The sequence below is a fragment of the Rhinatrema bivittatum genome, chromosome 1 (assembly GCF_901001135.1).
Source record: "Rhinatrema bivittatum chromosome 1, aRhiBiv1.1, whole genome shotgun sequence".
NCBI lineage: Eukaryota > Metazoa > Chordata > Amphibia > Gymnophiona > Rhinatrematidae > Rhinatrema > Rhinatrema bivittatum.
Window position 1 is genome coordinate 355093465 of NC_042615.1, and position 17119 is coordinate 355110583.

A 17119-nucleotide genomic window follows, 5' to 3' on the forward strand; every position below is an offset into this window, starting at 1 on the left:
CTGAATTAGATAGGTGTACCACAGTTGTCTTGGCCATGTTGGTGTGATTAGAATAATCATGGCTTGCTCTTGCATGAGTTTTTGTATTGTTCTCGTTATGAGTAGCATCAGAGAAAAAGCATAATGAGGCCTATTTTCCAGGGAATTAGGAAGGTGTCTGGAGCTTCATGTAGTGAACTGGGTTGAATGGAACAGAATTATTCTAGTTTTCAGTTCTGTTCCATTGCAAAAAGAGGTTGATCCATAGGTGATCCCACTGCCTGAAAAGACGATTTGTTATGGTTTGAGTCAAGGACCATTTGTGTGGTGGAATATTCTGCAGAGTCTGTCCATTATTGTGTTTGCAATATCTAGTAAATAAATGGCTTGAAGTGTAGCAATTCTCTGCATTGCCCACTGCCATATGTGCAGGGCTTCTTGGCACAGGATCCTTGAGCCAGTTCCTCCCTGTTTGCTGACACAGAACATTGCTACTTGATTGTCTGTTTGGATCAATTTGTCACTTTCCTCTAAGGATATGAATGAATGTGCGCAGGGCATTGTGCATCGCACCAAGTTCCAGTAAGTTGATTTGTAGATGTTGTTCCCGAACAGTCCATACCCCTTGTATTTTGTGGTGGCCTGTGTGGGTTCCCCACCCCACTGTGGAGGCATCTTTAACTATTATGACTTGATATGGCACTGGCTGTAGCAGAGTGCCTTCCTGGTTGGTTGTAACCACCAGTGTATTTCTTCCTTCATCTCTGGGTTAAGGGTGATCTTTGTATGAAGTGGTTGAAGAAGCTGGTTCTGCTGAGTTCTTAATCTCCATTGCAGGCAATGCATGTGCAAGCATATTAATGGGACTTATGTAAATTGCTGCCACTAGATGTCCCAAAGGTACTAGAATGCAGTCAGCTGTTATAGATGTTGACTTCAGAGTGCCTCTGCTCTATCTGAAGGAAGGAATGCTCATACATGCAAGGTATCTATAATGGCTCCAATTATATTCAAGGAGTGGGTTCCAGAATTGATTTTTCAGTCTGGGCTTTTGGAATTCTATACTCCTGTAAGAACTTTGTGCTCGCAGGAAATGGGCTTCTTAGAAATTCCATCAATTAGGAAAGCCTATTTAAAGGAAAAAGATTGTGCATTTTCTATAATAGGGCCCATGATCTGGATTTCCTTGCCTACTGCCTTGTAAGCGATTAACAAAATAAAATTATTTCACAAGCAGTTGAAAGCATTTTTATTCCAAGAAGCTTTTGGACAGACTTGATTTACTAATTTAAGTGTAAAGTGCTCATTATGGATGTCAAAGTTTATCATTTGATTTTATGTTTTAGCTAAAGAATGGATCTTTTGTATTTGTTTGAATAAAGACATTAATGTGTTGTAACCCATTTAGCATGGCTGATTCATTATAAGCGAGCTATAAATGTCTTAAAATAAATAAGCAATAAATAAATCTGAGGGATTGAAGAAGGGCTATTGCTGACTGGAGATGTGATTGGAGGGATTCTCTTGATGGGGCTTCTAAAAGCCAGTTATCCAGATAAGGGAATACTCAATCCCTTGATGGCATAAGTGAGCCACTACCACTGCAAGGAATTTTGTGAAGGGGGAGGGGATAGCCAAAAGTCCAAATGGAAGAACTTTGTATTGGTAATGTGTGCCCATTTTGAAACACAGGAAACGCCAACAAGGGGGGAGATTTGGAATTTGTGCATAAGCATCTTTGAGGTCCAAAGAGCACATCCAATCATACTGCTGAATGAACTGAAGAATTGTGCTCAGAAAAGTAATTTTGAATTTCTCCTGGTAGAGATATTGAGATTTTGGAGATCTAAGATTGGCCGGAGTCACCCAATGTTCTTTGGAATCAAGAAGTATTGGGAGTAAAATCTCTGGTTGTGAAGTAAAGCAGGTATTTCCCAAATTGCCTTCTGTAGCAAGAGTTGCTGAACCTCATGCTGCAGAAGTGAAAGGTGTGTGGAATTGAACAGTGGTTCAGCAGTGAATGGGGTTGTCTTTGCATTTGAATTTGATACAGTAGCTCTGTCGCAATATTTTTCAGACTCATCAATCCTTGGATATTTGATTCCAGACAGTTAGAAACAGTTGGATTATTCTCCTACCTGATGGCTTGATAATGGATTCTGATGGATCAAAAACTAGGCCCCAGTTTCGCTGGATATTGTTGCGGCTTCTGCTGGCGACGCTCTCTTGAGCATCCTCTCATTGGAGCCAGCTGAGATTGTTGACAGTGCATCTGTCAATATTGCTAGTATGATCGTCTCGTGTAGTAACGATGTTTGTAGGTCAGGAAAGGTCTTGTGCTGGCAGGGTGTGGATCAGCCGATGCAAACAGTGATTGAACCGCTATATTTTGTTCTTTGATCTGGGCTACAGTTTCACATAGAATTTTCCCTAAAGAGATTGTCACCCATACATGGTTGGTTAGCCAACTTTTCATGGATATTTTGTCTAATACTACTGCCCCTGAGCTTTGCCATGCGATGTGCTTTAATTAACACAGCTGATGTTTGAGCTGTAGCGTCAAAGGATTCATACATTGATTAAAGAAGATGCCAGATAGCTTCCTCCAAATTGTAGAGTGGAACAGGGGAAAACTGTTCACCTGTTTCTGAGGGAATTAAGGGTTTTAAATTTTGAACACATAAATGTATTGAACCATACGGAGTTGGTATTGTGTGATTCTTGCTGTAAGTATGGTGCTCTGGAAAAACTGTGTGTCAAACTCATTAAGGATATGGTGATCTTTCCCTGGCAGAGTGTTGGAATGAAGATGGGCCTAGTTTTCCTTCTTCATGGCAAACTTGATTACCGCAATATTATGTGGAGGTTGTAGCATCCCATAACTTAGAGATTTCTTCATCCTGAATTTAAGATCCAGCTTACAGGCAGCTGTAATGACTGAGTAAGGAGTTTCTCATACCTTCATAAGCATTACATCTAGCACTGCTTTTGTTGGTAAGGCAGAAGGGCTCTGCCAGAATGTCCAGGATTTTTAATAGTCCTATTTAATATTCTCTGGAGTCTGGAGCTGTACATATTGCTATGCTTAATGCTGTCCCCATCTTCTCCACAAACTTGGAGAAGTATGATCTGGTGGCCCTGAAGGTGGGTTAGCAGGGATGTCTGTTGAGCTCCAGGAGACTCCTCTGGAGAATGAGTGCTGGACCAGGAAGAACATGGTGAGTGAGGAGGGCTGACAATCCTTGAGGGAATTGAAGAAGTGGAAGTTGTTTGCTGGAGGTAAACCTCCTACATCCCAAAGAAGATAAAGTTGGACACCTGGCATTACTTTCTGAGGGGAAAAATTAATGATTATGCCAATGGGAATGACAGCTGTTCTAGTTCCTGTATGAAGGAGGTGAAAAAACCTCATACTATGTCTGTTATTTGCTCCATAGCCTGTTGAGATCTCTGCACTATTAGTGGTAGGGTATCTTCCTCTGACACTAGAATGGATTTGTGCTCTGTTATTGGTGGAGGATTGGATGGCAATAGAAGGATAAAGCATACAGGATCTGAAGACTCTAGGCAGATTACCTGTCACCCCAGCTTGTGATCCAGGGTAAGCTCTGGTGATTGATGGTGGGAGCTATAGTCTGGCCTCTGCTAAAGAAACACTGTGTCACATATAATTGGGTAGGTAGAGCTGCTTTTAAGATGTCTTGAGCATAACATTCCCCAAGATGGACAAGAAGTTCTGGGAAATACTGGTAGTGTTCTTTGGATCTCTTAGTCGCTGTAGAGCAAGGTGACAAAGGAGAGGGGTTTGGTCCATTATCAGAATTGATATGGAGTGTCTCCTACCCTACATTTGTCAGCTGCATCTAGTCAGCGGTGCCTTGCATTGATTGTGTCGAGATTGACTTCCATTGTTTCAGGTGCTTTGAAGTAGATTGTGTCAGTGGCTTCAAAGAAAGAAGTGTCAACTGCTTTGATGCAATGTGCCTCGAGGGTTGCTTAAGTTCATCTCGCTTTTGTCTGCAATGCACCGTGCATAGATTTCCCCAATGTAGAGTGTGTCGATTTCATTGCTGCATGATGCTTCAATCACATCGGTGCATCGAGCGCTCCAATGCACACTGTGTCGAGCGCTCAGATGCTTCTTACTTTGATTTAGGGATTTCAATGCTATGTGCATCAATTGCTTCGAAAGTCCTGATGGATCGTTTTGTGCAAATTCTCTCTCTATGCTGCGTCAACGAATTCCTCTTTTTAGAAAGAAGGCACTGGTGATGATTACACGATTGGTCAAGGAGTCTCTGTGTTTTGTCTTGAAAGGTACTTTGACTAACTCCATGAGCTTATGCCTGGCAGGGGTCAATGCACCCCAGGATGTCCAGTCTATCATCACAGTGATATAAAGTAGCTCTGGAGGATCTGCTTCTGCTGCTTTTTGAAGAGGAGGAAGAATGACAACTTCTGGAAGCTGATCTGCTTTTGTTTCTGGTCCTCAAGTTGACTATCTTGGCTGCTCTGGAGCATTGGGACCTTGGAGACATTTGACCAAACACAGGGCAGTTTGATTGGTCATAGTCTGAACCCAAGCAGAGGTAACATAATTGGTGGCTGTCTGCGATGGACATAATTTGGCCACACAAGCAGGATTTGAAGCTGCTGAGGGTTTTCTTGGAGGCCATTAGGAAGGTTCCAGAAGTTCCTCAGAGAACTTTCTCCCTTTGTTTTTCTCTCTCTTTAATTCTTTTTCTTTTGTACAAGAAGTATGGTAGCACTGAAAAGTGCTGTTGGAGGTCACTGAAAACAGCAAGGTAAGAGAATAAGACTAAGGAGAAAAATATTTTTGAGGGAGAGACAGATAAGCTGTCTGCTTGAAGCACGGATGAAAAACAGACTGAGGAAATTCTCAATCAATGCTTGCGGGGAACTCCTGCACATGCTCAGTAGAGCTCAAAGCTCTGTTAGCTTGGAGAGCTAGCTCCGTTTATTGTCACCTGATGACATCACCCACAGATCATGGCTAATTCAGCCCTGCTTATAACGGAAAAAAAAAAGTTACCTTTGCATAATTTTGCATCAAGGTTACTTAACACTGAATTTGCGTGAAAACTTGCTAAAGAAAAATTGTGTGTGCTAAAGTTGTTGTTTGCAGAAATAAGTATAACTTTTCATGTTAAAAGGGCAAATGGCTTATCACATTTAAAACATACTAACACTAATTTCAGCACACAAAATAGCCATTGCAAATTTTCATGCAGCTTAGTATACTAATCTTATAAGTAGGTAGCATCACTTCTCTGAAAGCCTATGAAAGCCCCACTTCACCAAGCTGCTATAATCTCAGATAGGTCTTTACTCTCACTGATTGAAAGCAAAGCAGAGAAAAGATATCCTCCACCCTGACCCCAGAATTCATATGTAAGAGTGTCTCAAAAGTGACCTTATTGATAGGACAGTATCTGAATGTAATCTGTTTAAAAAAGTGTTTGGAAGGCAGAATGTAAATAAATTGGATTAGCTATGTCTTCCGGACTCCTATCTATGAGGTTGGTAGAGAGGTGTTGCTAATAGAGTGGAAGAGTAACCAGGGAAGCCAGGATTCAAATCCTGCAGCTGCACCTTGTGACCTTGGGCAAATCACTTTGCCCTCAGGTGCAAATTTAGATTATAAACCCTCTAGGGATAAGGAAATACCAATAGTATATGAATGTAATCTGCTTTGAAATACCTGAAAAATAGAATAAATAAATAGTGGTCAGACTGCTCCCTTTGGGAGACGTCTTTTATGGAGATTATTTTCCTATATAGTAGAAAAACCCAGAATGTCCTCTCTTCCCACTGTCCTTCAGGGATGGTGACTGTGGCTCAAGGGTGGAGCTTCCAGACCATAGGAGAGGAGGCAGAGCCTGGAGTCCCGGAGGATTCTGAATGAAAGAATCAACAGATGATCCTTAGTGAAAGGGGATGCATTCTATACACCTTGTTTCTATTTTAACTGCTTTAAAAAAGTGGATAGCAACCTGAAGCAAAGGAAAGATATCAGACTTGTGGATTTACCCTCAGGAGTGGCCACAGACACTCACAGAAGAGGGTATTTTACCTCAAGTCAAGATGTGATGTCAGTTAGTCGCATGTCAAATATATATATATATATATATATATATATACATACATACTATCTTGATTTTATGTATAACCAGTTATAACTTTTGGATATGAGCAGGCTATAAACCTTGTCAAATATATAGAAGAAATTTCAAAATTCCTGCTTTGAGAAGAGAATCACCACTAGGGATGTACTGTTTGTAAATGACGCCCCGTAACTTCTCCCCCACCACTCCTCCAACCATTTCTTAACCCATCAGATGATCTTCTATGAGCAGAAACGATCCCCAGTCACTCCTGCTCTGTAGCTCTGGGATTTCAAAACAGCCACCAGTCGACCCAAGATAAGAATCTGCCATACAGCATAGCGCTGGCCTTGGGTTGACCGGCAGCCGTTTTGAAATCCCTTAAGCTGCGGGACAGGAGCGACCGAGGATCGCTCCTCCTTGTAGAAGATTGCCCGATGGGGTAAGAAGGGGCAGGAGGGAGATCATCAGAGAGGTCCAGGGGGCTGGCAGAGCCATTTTATTTTTTTAGGAGTTTGGAAGGAAAGAGAAGGGGACATTTGTTTTGTCTTTCTGGGGTTTTTTTTGTTTTGTTTTGGATAAACATTTATCTTGTTTTAGACAAAACTAAAAAAAAAAAAAGAAAAACTAAACTAAGTGAAAAATTTCCAGTGCTTGCCCCTAATCAACACCAATACTGAGTACCAATGTAAAGAAAATTCTCAAGGTTGGGAAAATCACTAAACAGTGCACTTTTAGAATGTGGAAAGGAACTTCTAGTGATGCATTTTCAGTCACTGTAGATTTTTTTAACTGGGTTTTGAATGTTGGATTTTTATTTCTGTATGGATTGCTCTAGAAGAAATTGTACTGTGCCAAGGTGTCCAAGTTGAATTTTAAGAGACCGGTGCATGCAATTAGGGGATGCGCAAACTAGTCAGGTTTATGCTCGCTGACCATATTTTAAAAAGCGTCCATATATATGTGTGTAAATACCGCGGCGTATACATCTCATAAGTTTCCAAAAAGCAGCAGGGCGAGGGCATTTTGGGCCTGGCCAAGAGATATGTGTGTAAATACTTACGCATCCCGGCGTGCACAGAGGTCCCCTGCCACGTAACTTTACTTCTGCTATGGATGACGTGTAAGTCATAAAATAAAAGGATCAAGCCATTTCTGAGGGGTTGAAAGGGTCTGGAGTAACTGGGGGGAGTGTAGGCTAACAAACCAGGGGGGAAATAGAGGACCTAGTTGTTAACCGGTGAACTGACAGATGAACTGGTAGACTGTGAATGGTGGAGGTAGAGGCCCCTTTTAAAATCCCCTGACTTACATGGCAGAAGCAGCATTTGCGCCACCATGTGCATAACCAGTTAAAATGTGGTGCACCCGGCCAGGACATTTTATAACGTGCACAAGTTATAAAACAGTCGCGTCCATGCACAAATGTGCATCTGCACAGCGGCTGGAAAGTTATCATCCCACCAAGTACCCCAGTAATTATTTGTTTCGGAACATCCAGACTTTTGTGGTCAAAGGGGTTTTGTGGTGTCGGGAGGTACAGAAGCGAAAGGATCCTGAAAGCGTGAATTTCCTGCCTTTCAGAAGGTCCCTGGATCCACATGGAAGAGTGTTTAATTGCCCCTCAGCAACCTGACATGCCTCCGAGTCAAGAGAAGAGGTGGACCAGGGGCTGGGTGAGTATACCACTTAATTTCTAATCTTAGTATGGCACTTTCTCTAGACTTTCTGGTTTGAACCTGAGCTGGAGAGATTTTAGCATTCTGTTCTTCAGAGAGCCTGATTTATTCATTTCCCCGCAGGCACAAAACAGGGTATAAGCCTTCCTGTATCATGCACACAGTGCTATATTCCGCCACGGTTCACAAACTTTAAAACAGTAAACACCACAGTACAATGTCAAGAATAAGCAAAAAAAAAAAAAAAAGTAATGGAAAATAATACATAGGGTTTTGAGAAAAACTTTGCATGCCCAGAGTCCATTGGCCAAATGGGAGGATGGGAAGCTGATTCCAGAACATGAGGGCAAGAAAAACATGCGAACAAAATGAAATAGAAGGCCTGCAAGGGCAGTGGGGACGAGAAGCAAAGGTCTTCCTGGAATATACTGATCAAGAGTGAAGCCAGGAGCTGGACCAGCAAAGACAGCGAAAGGGGAGAGAGCACAATTAAACTCTGGAATTTGTTGCCAGAGGATGTGGTTAGTGCAGTTAGTATAGCTGTGTTTAAGAAAGGATTGGATAAGTTCTTGGAGGAGAAGTCCATTACCTGCTATTAAGTTGACTTAGAAAATAGCCACTCCTATTACTAGCAACAGTAGCATGGAATAGACTTAGTTTTTGGGTACTTGCCAGGTTCTTATGGCCTGGATTGGCCACTGTTGGAAATAAGATGCTAGGCCTGATGGACCCTTGGTCTGACCCAGTATGGCATGTTCTTATGTTTCTGAACTCAAACAGGAGGATTCAAAAGATCTTGAAATCCAGCATCTTGGAGTTCAACATTTTAAAATGTTTTCCAGCTCTGCTTTACATAGCAGTTAAGCTTTATTTTGATAAATAGTTTTTCCCCACAGAATGGAGAAATTCCCTTTTTAAAAAGTCCCCAGTGTTTGACACCACAGCCAGAATCACTTGAGGAGAGGGCTAGGAGATGAAGGCAAGCTCATTATCTACTGCCGACATCTGAATGTTACAAGATGGAAGTTTGAGGGACTGTGACAACTCATTTTTCACATCTGTGCCTTAGCATTAATTACAAGGCTGAAGGGGAATCCAAGTGTCCAGATAAACAATGAGAATGTCTCTGCTGGTGCTAGGTACTGTGTTACTAGGCCCTGAGCTAAAGTCAGACAAGCTTGTTCAGCTTCAGAGATAGAGACTGAAAAAAAAATGATGCTGCAAGAATACAAAAAAAAACCCAACACAAAACAATCTGATTAGTCAATATGTCAAAGCTCCTCCGTAAAGGCATAGTATAAGAGCCATGTAACAGTCCAAGACAGTACCTTGCTGAAGGAAACATCTCTTCACAGCGGACAAAAGACTTCTCCCTCTAACTTCATGCTTCATAACACTCCAAAGGCCTGACCAATTACATGCACCTGTTCTGCCTTAATGTTGAAGTTCACTGGAGTTTCCCTATATAAGGCCTTTGTCAGGAGCCAGGCACTGCAAGCATTGCACAGCTGGGTGATTATACTGAACGCTATTATGATGTTAGTTCAGCAAAGCTGGTAGCTAAGATACAGTGGAATAGCCTGAGATCAAAGAAAGCCGTATCCTAATTTTGACATATGTTCTTATCCTGTCCCGCAAGTGTCTGCTAAGTTAATTTGTACTGTCCTTGCTATATTAGTTCATTAGATGCATCCTAATAAAGAAACCGAATACAGAACAGTTTCTTAAGGAGAAGGTCTAGTACTAAATTTGACAGCCTACAAGTTTAATAACTAGTGTTAAAAATCAAAAAGGGAAAAACAGGCCATATTTCAGAAAGTTCAAATTTTGGCCCTAGTACTCTAAAATTACATCTGGAGACACACAAGGCCCGATGCAATAAAGTGTGCTCAGTCTAACACACGGGTCTGCACGCGTTTTGGATGCACTAGACTAGTGCCCGATGCAATAAGGAGATTAGCATGTCCAAAACGCGTGCCCAAACAAATGCATAGCCGATAGCACCCATCACATGTAATTTCCAGGTAGATGAAGCCATGAACTATTACCCCGATGAGGAAATTGCAGGGCACCCAGCGCACACGGTTTTAACACCGCCAATTCAATTCCAGCCCCGGAGGTGTAAAGTCAATTCGCAAGTCAAGGGCTCATGAAAAAAGAAAAAAAAAAAAAATACGGTCCCTCTGGGTGTCCTCCCCTTTAGTATCGTTGTGACATTTAAATTAACTTCTTGCAGTGTATATTAGCTCCATAAAAAAATAAATAAATAAATAAATAAATAGATAGATTTATGGCCAAATAATTTAGATGCCCATAGCAAGGGGGGCTTAACTTTGGGCGTCTTCAGCAACCTCGGCAAAACACAGAAATTGGCCTGAAGAAGCAGGATAAAAACGGAAGCTCATGTTGAGTGCCCGTTGCGATTGTGGGCACCCGCAGCATTTGAGCACTATGGATGCACCATTCTACCCTAGCATGCCCTTTTTTTTTTGGCACAGCCCCTCCAGGGGATGTGGCTGCGTGCTCATTAAGAAAACGGGCGCCATTTTCAGTGCGCATCTTATTGCATCTGCCCAACAATAAGATTGAATTGGCACAAATTTCAAACTTGTGAGCAGTAGTACCAATAGCCACGGCTTCAACCCTGGCTACTGTCCATTTACACATCTTTCCTTTACATTCATAATTCAAATTGGGGTGTTTGTTTTTAATCTGTCTACAGCGGAGCGTATATCTTGCATTTACTTAACGGCTAAATGACTTGGTCCTAAAGGCTGTTCCGCCATTTCAGAGCCAAGCATGTGGTAAGTAAATGCGAGATATACTGTCCACTTTAAATAGATTTGCTTTAAGATTACTGAATTCTGAATGTATATCAATGACACATGAATGGAGAGTAGCCTAGATTGAAGCCTTGATGAGTGCGTGCTACTGCTGACAAATTTCCAGTTTGTGCTAATTGAAACCCTTTTTGTGTTACCATCTGTCTGTAAATAAGCACTTTTTTTTGTTTGCTGAGTAGTTTGGAAGGGGAGCTGGAAATAGAAATTACCAAAAATGATGAACTTATTCCATATTTTTATTTTATTTAACAATAGATCAAATCATTCCCCTTGAGGGAAAAAAAAAGAGACTAAATTCTTTAAAAAGCTATTTAATTTAAAGCCTTACACAGTAGAAGTTGCCCATGGAGAAGAGTAAATTTGTTGGAGAGTTTTTAACTGAAAGGGAAACCTTTAAGAGCTGCAGTGTCAAAATAGCAGACAATCATGTCATGCAGACAGGTGCCATTATGAGTGGAACTTTATTCATTTTCAACTGGAAGCAGACCTGGCCTTAGCCAAAGTTTGGCACATGTGCCCAAGGTTATCTCTTTAGGAAGTATTAGAAAATATTATAATTCTAAACAGAAAAAAAAATATGTCTTAATTCTAAAACCTTTTAGTTTATAAGTTTTGGCACTATATGTTCATTTTAGAACTAGGGAAAGCAAGAAGGAACGAGGAAAAATGAGTTACTAGAACTGCTGCCATTCACAGCCACATGATTATTGGTGTACAATGGCCTCAAACTCTGGCTACTAACATGAGGTCCGCATAGAAGTGGGATATGCATTTAAAAAAAGCCAGAAAAATTGTAAGCTCTACAAAGAAGGGACTGTCTGTGTATTTCTACAGCTCTGAATCCAGACCATCTCATAGTAGACCTATAGAAATACTTAGTAGTAGTATTAGTAACTTGGTCAATCTGATTTTACAATTCACATTCTCATTCTTCAACTGTGCATCTCTCCTCTATGTGCAGATATACAGGCCAAAAAGAATCCAGATGATTGCCAAGATGGAAATTGAGCTAGAGAGCTCCCATGATTACAATGGAACCTTTAAGCAGACAAACTATTGAGGGTTAGGCTACAGATTTTCCCCATTGTATTTATGAACCTATTATCCTGACACTCCAAAGTAAATTGAAATTATATGCAATGGGACAGATTCTGGATGATTTTAGTTTATGGGCAGCAATGTTTCTTTCATAGTGACATTTAACCAGAGGTTCTTGTTTATATATACAAAAAATATATATATTGAATGGTATCTCAGTTCGCCCTCTAAGCACCTTTGGAGACAACAGAAATTTTTCAAAACCTGAGTCTAGCAAAAGGCGTATGGTAAGAATCTGATTCATTTGTGGGCAACTTCCACTTTGATTTTATGGGAAATGTTCTTAAGTCTTTTTCCACTGCAGATCCACTACAGCTATGTTTCTTCCATCTGTTTTGAACCAGCCTTAAATCAAAATTGCTACATCAAGGGCACAAATCATAGGTGCCTCAGATGAAACAGGCAGAGCAAGAAAAACTGGCAGCAAAATGAAAAAAGTTGCTTGTTAAGCAACCCAGGATAAAGAAATAATCACCCAAAATACTAAAAGTTATGTTGTTCTACCATTGATCTCACTTGCCATTTCCAAAGTTCCAAACCAGACTCTGAAGCTGCTATAATTTTATTGTGAGACTGCAAATAGGAGAAAACATGTCAGTCCACCGGGAAAAAAAAAAAAGATTTGAAATATTTTGGATAAATGAGCTCTTTCAAATTATTTTTAGCACCAGGGGACTGAACCAGATGACAAGTATTAGTTGAGACCTTCTTTTTAACCCACAACTTGCTCCTCAATGTGAGAGTGGAAAGATAGATTTGGAGAACACTTGTAGATATTGCTATCTGACTTTAGCATATATGAATTAGTATTAGAAAATAAAATAGAGACTTGAGGACCAGTCTTTAAAGAAGTGGTTTCGGCCCATGGCCAATGAACAGGAAAGCTTTCCGAGATCAGGCCTCTGAAGTCCAAACTACAGTGAGATGAGATCTAAAACAGGTGTTCTGTATCCTCAGAGCAGCATCTTATGAGCTGAAGGAGCAGCTCCCCTAACCCAGTTCAAGGGGAAAGTCATAACTCACCCCAGATCATCACATGCTCTTGAAAATATGTCTAATATCAGTCATTGTCTCTTGTTTAGAAAACCAGACATCTTAAATCTTCTATAACAAGTATGTTGAAAGATGGAAAATGTGTAATGGAGTGCAATACAAGTTAGGTCCAGGATATCATTCCATAGCTTTGTTGTAAGGGGGCGACCTACATAATAGAGATTCTTGCATGTAGACATCACTAAATTAACTACAAAGACATTTTTTTCATACAGAGACATACTGATTTATTCAGGAATAGCCAAAGCGGTTATTCCTGAACCTTCAAGTTCTTACATTGCTAAAGTTCTTTTTGAACAAATCTTTTAGGTTTTGATTTGTCAAATGGGAACTATAGGGACAAGTGATTATCTGCCAGTTTAAGCTACCCCTAGTAAGCAGGCACTTCCTTTGTAATGACAGCGGAATGGATTAGCATTACCACTTTAGTTTTATCAGGTGAGCGGCTATTCACAGAATACGTTTACATTACAAGCCACAGCTCCTATATTCACTGGAAATGTCATTTTGTCTTTTAAGCTCAAGGGTGCATTTACATTGTCAACCTTAAAGCTTTTATGGATAGGTTTTTAGGAACTGTGCATATCAGAGCTTCTGTGGAAAACTTCTTTGCAGTAGTTTCAACATCATACCTATGCAACTGAAAAACATTCTGAGCACCTTCCAGATTAATTATAGATTCAAAGGTCTCACTGGAGCCAAGATCTACAGCACATCAAGTATCCTATGTACAAAGATATCACCTAAATGCTTGCTAGTTTATAGCATTTTTCTACTGCATAAAAATAAATGTGCTTTACACTTCCTGCAAGTTGTGCCCACTACCATAGATTACATTTCTACCTGCATATTGTGTATCGGAAAATGCCTAAATTTCCATTCAGAACCTACTAATCCCCAACAGGATAGCTAAACATTTATAAACACTTGACAACCAGCAGTGAGGCAGCAGGGATAATGATAAAGACAGAAATACACCTGCCTAGAAATAACTAGAAGTATAAAGTGAGACTCCTAAAGGAAAACGGTGTTCTTTGGTAGTGGAGGGAGGGGGAAGAGATTACAGAACATTAGATATCTACACGCCGGTGGGTATTATAGGGCTGCCACATCTAAGGTAAAGAGAGGAACGGCTTGTAGAATCAGCAAATTATTAGCTAGCATCTTAATTAACAGCTACCTGCAAAATTACATCAGCCGGGCACCTTTTTTCAGTCCAGCGTATCATGGAGGCTCGTAAGTGTACAGTGAAGCCAAAAAAAGGAAACACTGGCTGGAAACTTTGAACCTTAGCCCAAAGAATGTAAATCTGGTGATTTAGTGAAATTGGTTTTATCCTTCATGCAGGAGAAACCAGCAACACCACATCCCAACAGGGAGGGATTAGAATCAGGGTCAGACCAAAAAAAAAAAAAAAAAACAAACTAGGAGAAAGGACAGAATTTGTTTTTACCTACACTACTTTTTTTCATAAAACAATCAGCGCTGACCTTTGCTTCCTTGAATCTTAGCACCTGAGAGAAATATATTAAAACCCCCCACCAAATCGCAAGTTAAATATCACTTGAGAGTAGGGCATGTCAATCTCATAAGAGGGAGGAGGGGGGACCTGCCAGAGCTCTGGAGACCCTGACCATGAACAGAGCTTTTGGGGGGGAGGGGGGTAGTAACTTCTTTACAGTAGTTTCAACAGGACACCTCTGCAGCTGAAGGCCATTTAAAGCACCCTCCGAGATTAATTACACTCGGCCAAGCATCAGATACACAAACCACTGACTGTCCAAGGAAGTTCACGCACTGGGGGACCGAACCCCGCCACCTCGGGTCCCGCGGGGCCCTCTCCCAGCCGCCGCTTACCTGCGGAGAGGGCGCGGAAGCTGCGCACCGTGTTGCCGTCGCGGAGCGGCCGCGGACGCCCCTCCTCCGCCGCCCCCCGCCTCCTCGCGCCGCGGTAGCGCTGGTAGAGCCGCAGCATGTGCTCGGACACGGTGTCGCCCGGCGGCAGCCGGGGCTCCTCCCGCGCAGGAGCAGCCGCGCCGCCGCTCCTCCTCCTCCTCCGCAGCGGCTCCCCGCGCCCCGGGCACGGCGGCAGCAGCAGCAGCAGGAGGCAGCTGCAGCCCAGGCAGAGGACGAGCCAGCGGGCGCGGGCTGCCATCCTTAGCCGGGGAGGGAGGGGGAGCAGCCGGCGTTGGGGGTGGTCACTAGGAGCAGTCCGGAAGGTTTGTTGGAGGAGCGCCTGTTCCTCTGCCCCCCCACCGGAGAAGCGACTCGGTGAGCTCTACATAAGACGTCGGGGGGCTTTACAGCAGCCCCGCGAGTGAGGCTCGGGCTGGCTCTGCCGGCTTTCCTCGGGGCTCGCCGCCCGCAGCTCTCCTCTCTCTCTCCCTCACACCTGCACTTTGCTTCCCAGCCTCTCGCTGCCGGGGGCGCAGCCCGTCCGAGCGGTTTGTTGTTTTTTTTTTTGGTATGCGCGCGTGGGTCTGGGAGCAGCCAATCGCGCCGCTGCTCTTCTCAGCAGACTGGAACCGAAAGGCAGAAAATCGGGGGGGGCTTGCGCGAAATCCCTCGCGTTTGTATTCCTTGAGTGCCAAAGTTTAAAAAGAAAAAGGCAAGGAAGGATGCCCCGCGCGCTCTCTCTCTCTCTCTCTCTCTCTCTCTCTAAACCTGACGGCACAGACCGTGCAAGCTTTCAAGTTTGGAGCGCTCTCAGGCTGGAAAACAAATAAACTGCAGGTGACGTAGAAAACCTCTGGGAGCTTGCTTTATTTATTTATTTATTTAAATCTTTTTTTTTTTTTTTTTTTTTTTTTTTCACTCTGCAGCGGTAACGACGACGATCCCAATGCTTTTACTGCCCTGACGGTGGAACCTGCCCGAGTTGACACTGGCCCGAAGTGACAGAGCTGGGGAGAGGCTGCTGTGCGCAGAAACAGCTCGTGTCCCACGGGGCAAGAAACGCTGCATTCAAGGCATTCGTGTTTCGCTCCTTGCTGAGTTCTGTGAAGTTAAGCAGACACATCCTGCCCCCCCCCCCCCCTTCTCCCTAAATCCGGATACAGGGGTGATTCCCTCAAACAGGCTTGATACGATAAGATCCGTGGAAAGGCTCTAAGGGTCCCCCTTCACCTATTACTTATCAGCGCCAACCAGCGAGAAATAATTCCCCTAAATATCACGCGGAAAGTACAATACCCCCTCTTTTACTACAGTGGTGCAGTAGATGCCATGCCGCAATCAGCACAGCAGGATTTCCAGAAAAAATTCGCGCAAAAAAATAATGTAAAAAACATAACCCAGAACACAAGTAATTAAATCGCTGGAAACAGCAGCAAATGTATCGTTGACATGCAGGTTTTCTCTCCATGAGGTGCGGATGGGTGCGAGACTGCAATGGCAGAAGTAACACAAATATGACTTACAGTTCTTCCAAATGAAGTAAACTAAAATCTTTAATCTGTTGTGTGTCTATTGCTACAATATATTTCTATTTATTTATTTATTTATTTATTTATGTATTTATTTTGGCGCTGTTAACCAGGGCTGATAATGCTGTCACTGATTCAATTCATCCGGCTCACTGGTGGCAAGATAAACGTCCATAAAAGAAGACCCATGGGGATCCATAGATGGGGGGGGAGGGGGATAGGGGCAAGATTGGCTCTAGGCTGTGCAAAACCTGAAATTGGTGCTGCCCACCTTGGCGGCAGCTCTGACACAGCACTCCTTCGTCCGTGGCAGTGGCTATGGCATTCAGCACCAGTAACACCCCCCCCCCCCCTTCTCTGGCTGCCCCCCCCCCCCCCCCCCCCAGCATCCTCTTCTCTCTTTTCCCTTTCCTACCCAGCAGCAGCACCCTCTGGTTCTCTCTTCTCTTCCTGTCAGCAGACTGAGCCTTCATCTGCCACCACAAGAAAGAAGCCTTCCTCCTTTTGTACAGTTTTCCCGCGTTTTCTGCCTACATATATGATGTGGAAGGGTGAGGGAGGAGTGGGACAAAAGCACCCCCCATGATTATGGCACCTTGTGCAGCTGCACAGGTTGCATGCCCCAAAAGCCTGTCCTGGATAGGAGGAAGGTGGAGCGGAGCACCTACCCAGTTGATAATGGCCTTGCTCCAGTAAAGATGGGGTCATTTTTAATAGGATCAAAGTTGAAAAGCTCTGGAAAATCCAAGCACAACATGACTTTCTCTTCCTTATTTAATGCAGCTTGGGGTATGTGCTTGCAATAATCTTGTGGAATGTAACATCCAGGAATAAGATGTCACATTCCACATTTTTTTAGACATTCACTAGAATGTTTACTCCCTGTATTTATGGGAGTTAGAGCTCTTTGAGAATGG

General features: G+C 42.8%; 1 protein-coding gene across 3 annotated transcripts in view; it reads right to left on the minus strand.

Moving 5' to 3' along the window:
• Positions 1–14948, minus strand: part of BMP3 (bone morphogenetic protein 3) — a 71953-nt gene extending 57005 nt beyond the window's left edge. For all 3 annotated transcript variants that reach the window (XM_029600161.1, XM_029600166.1, XM_029600175.1), the window contains exon 1: positions 14635–14948. In XM_029600161.1, the coding sequence (XP_029456021.1) occupies positions 14635–14932 (298 nt within the window). In that variant the 5' untranslated portion in view covers positions 14933–14948. The remainder of the gene's footprint in view (positions 1–14634) is intronic.
• Positions 14949–17119: the final 2171 nt, after the last annotated feature.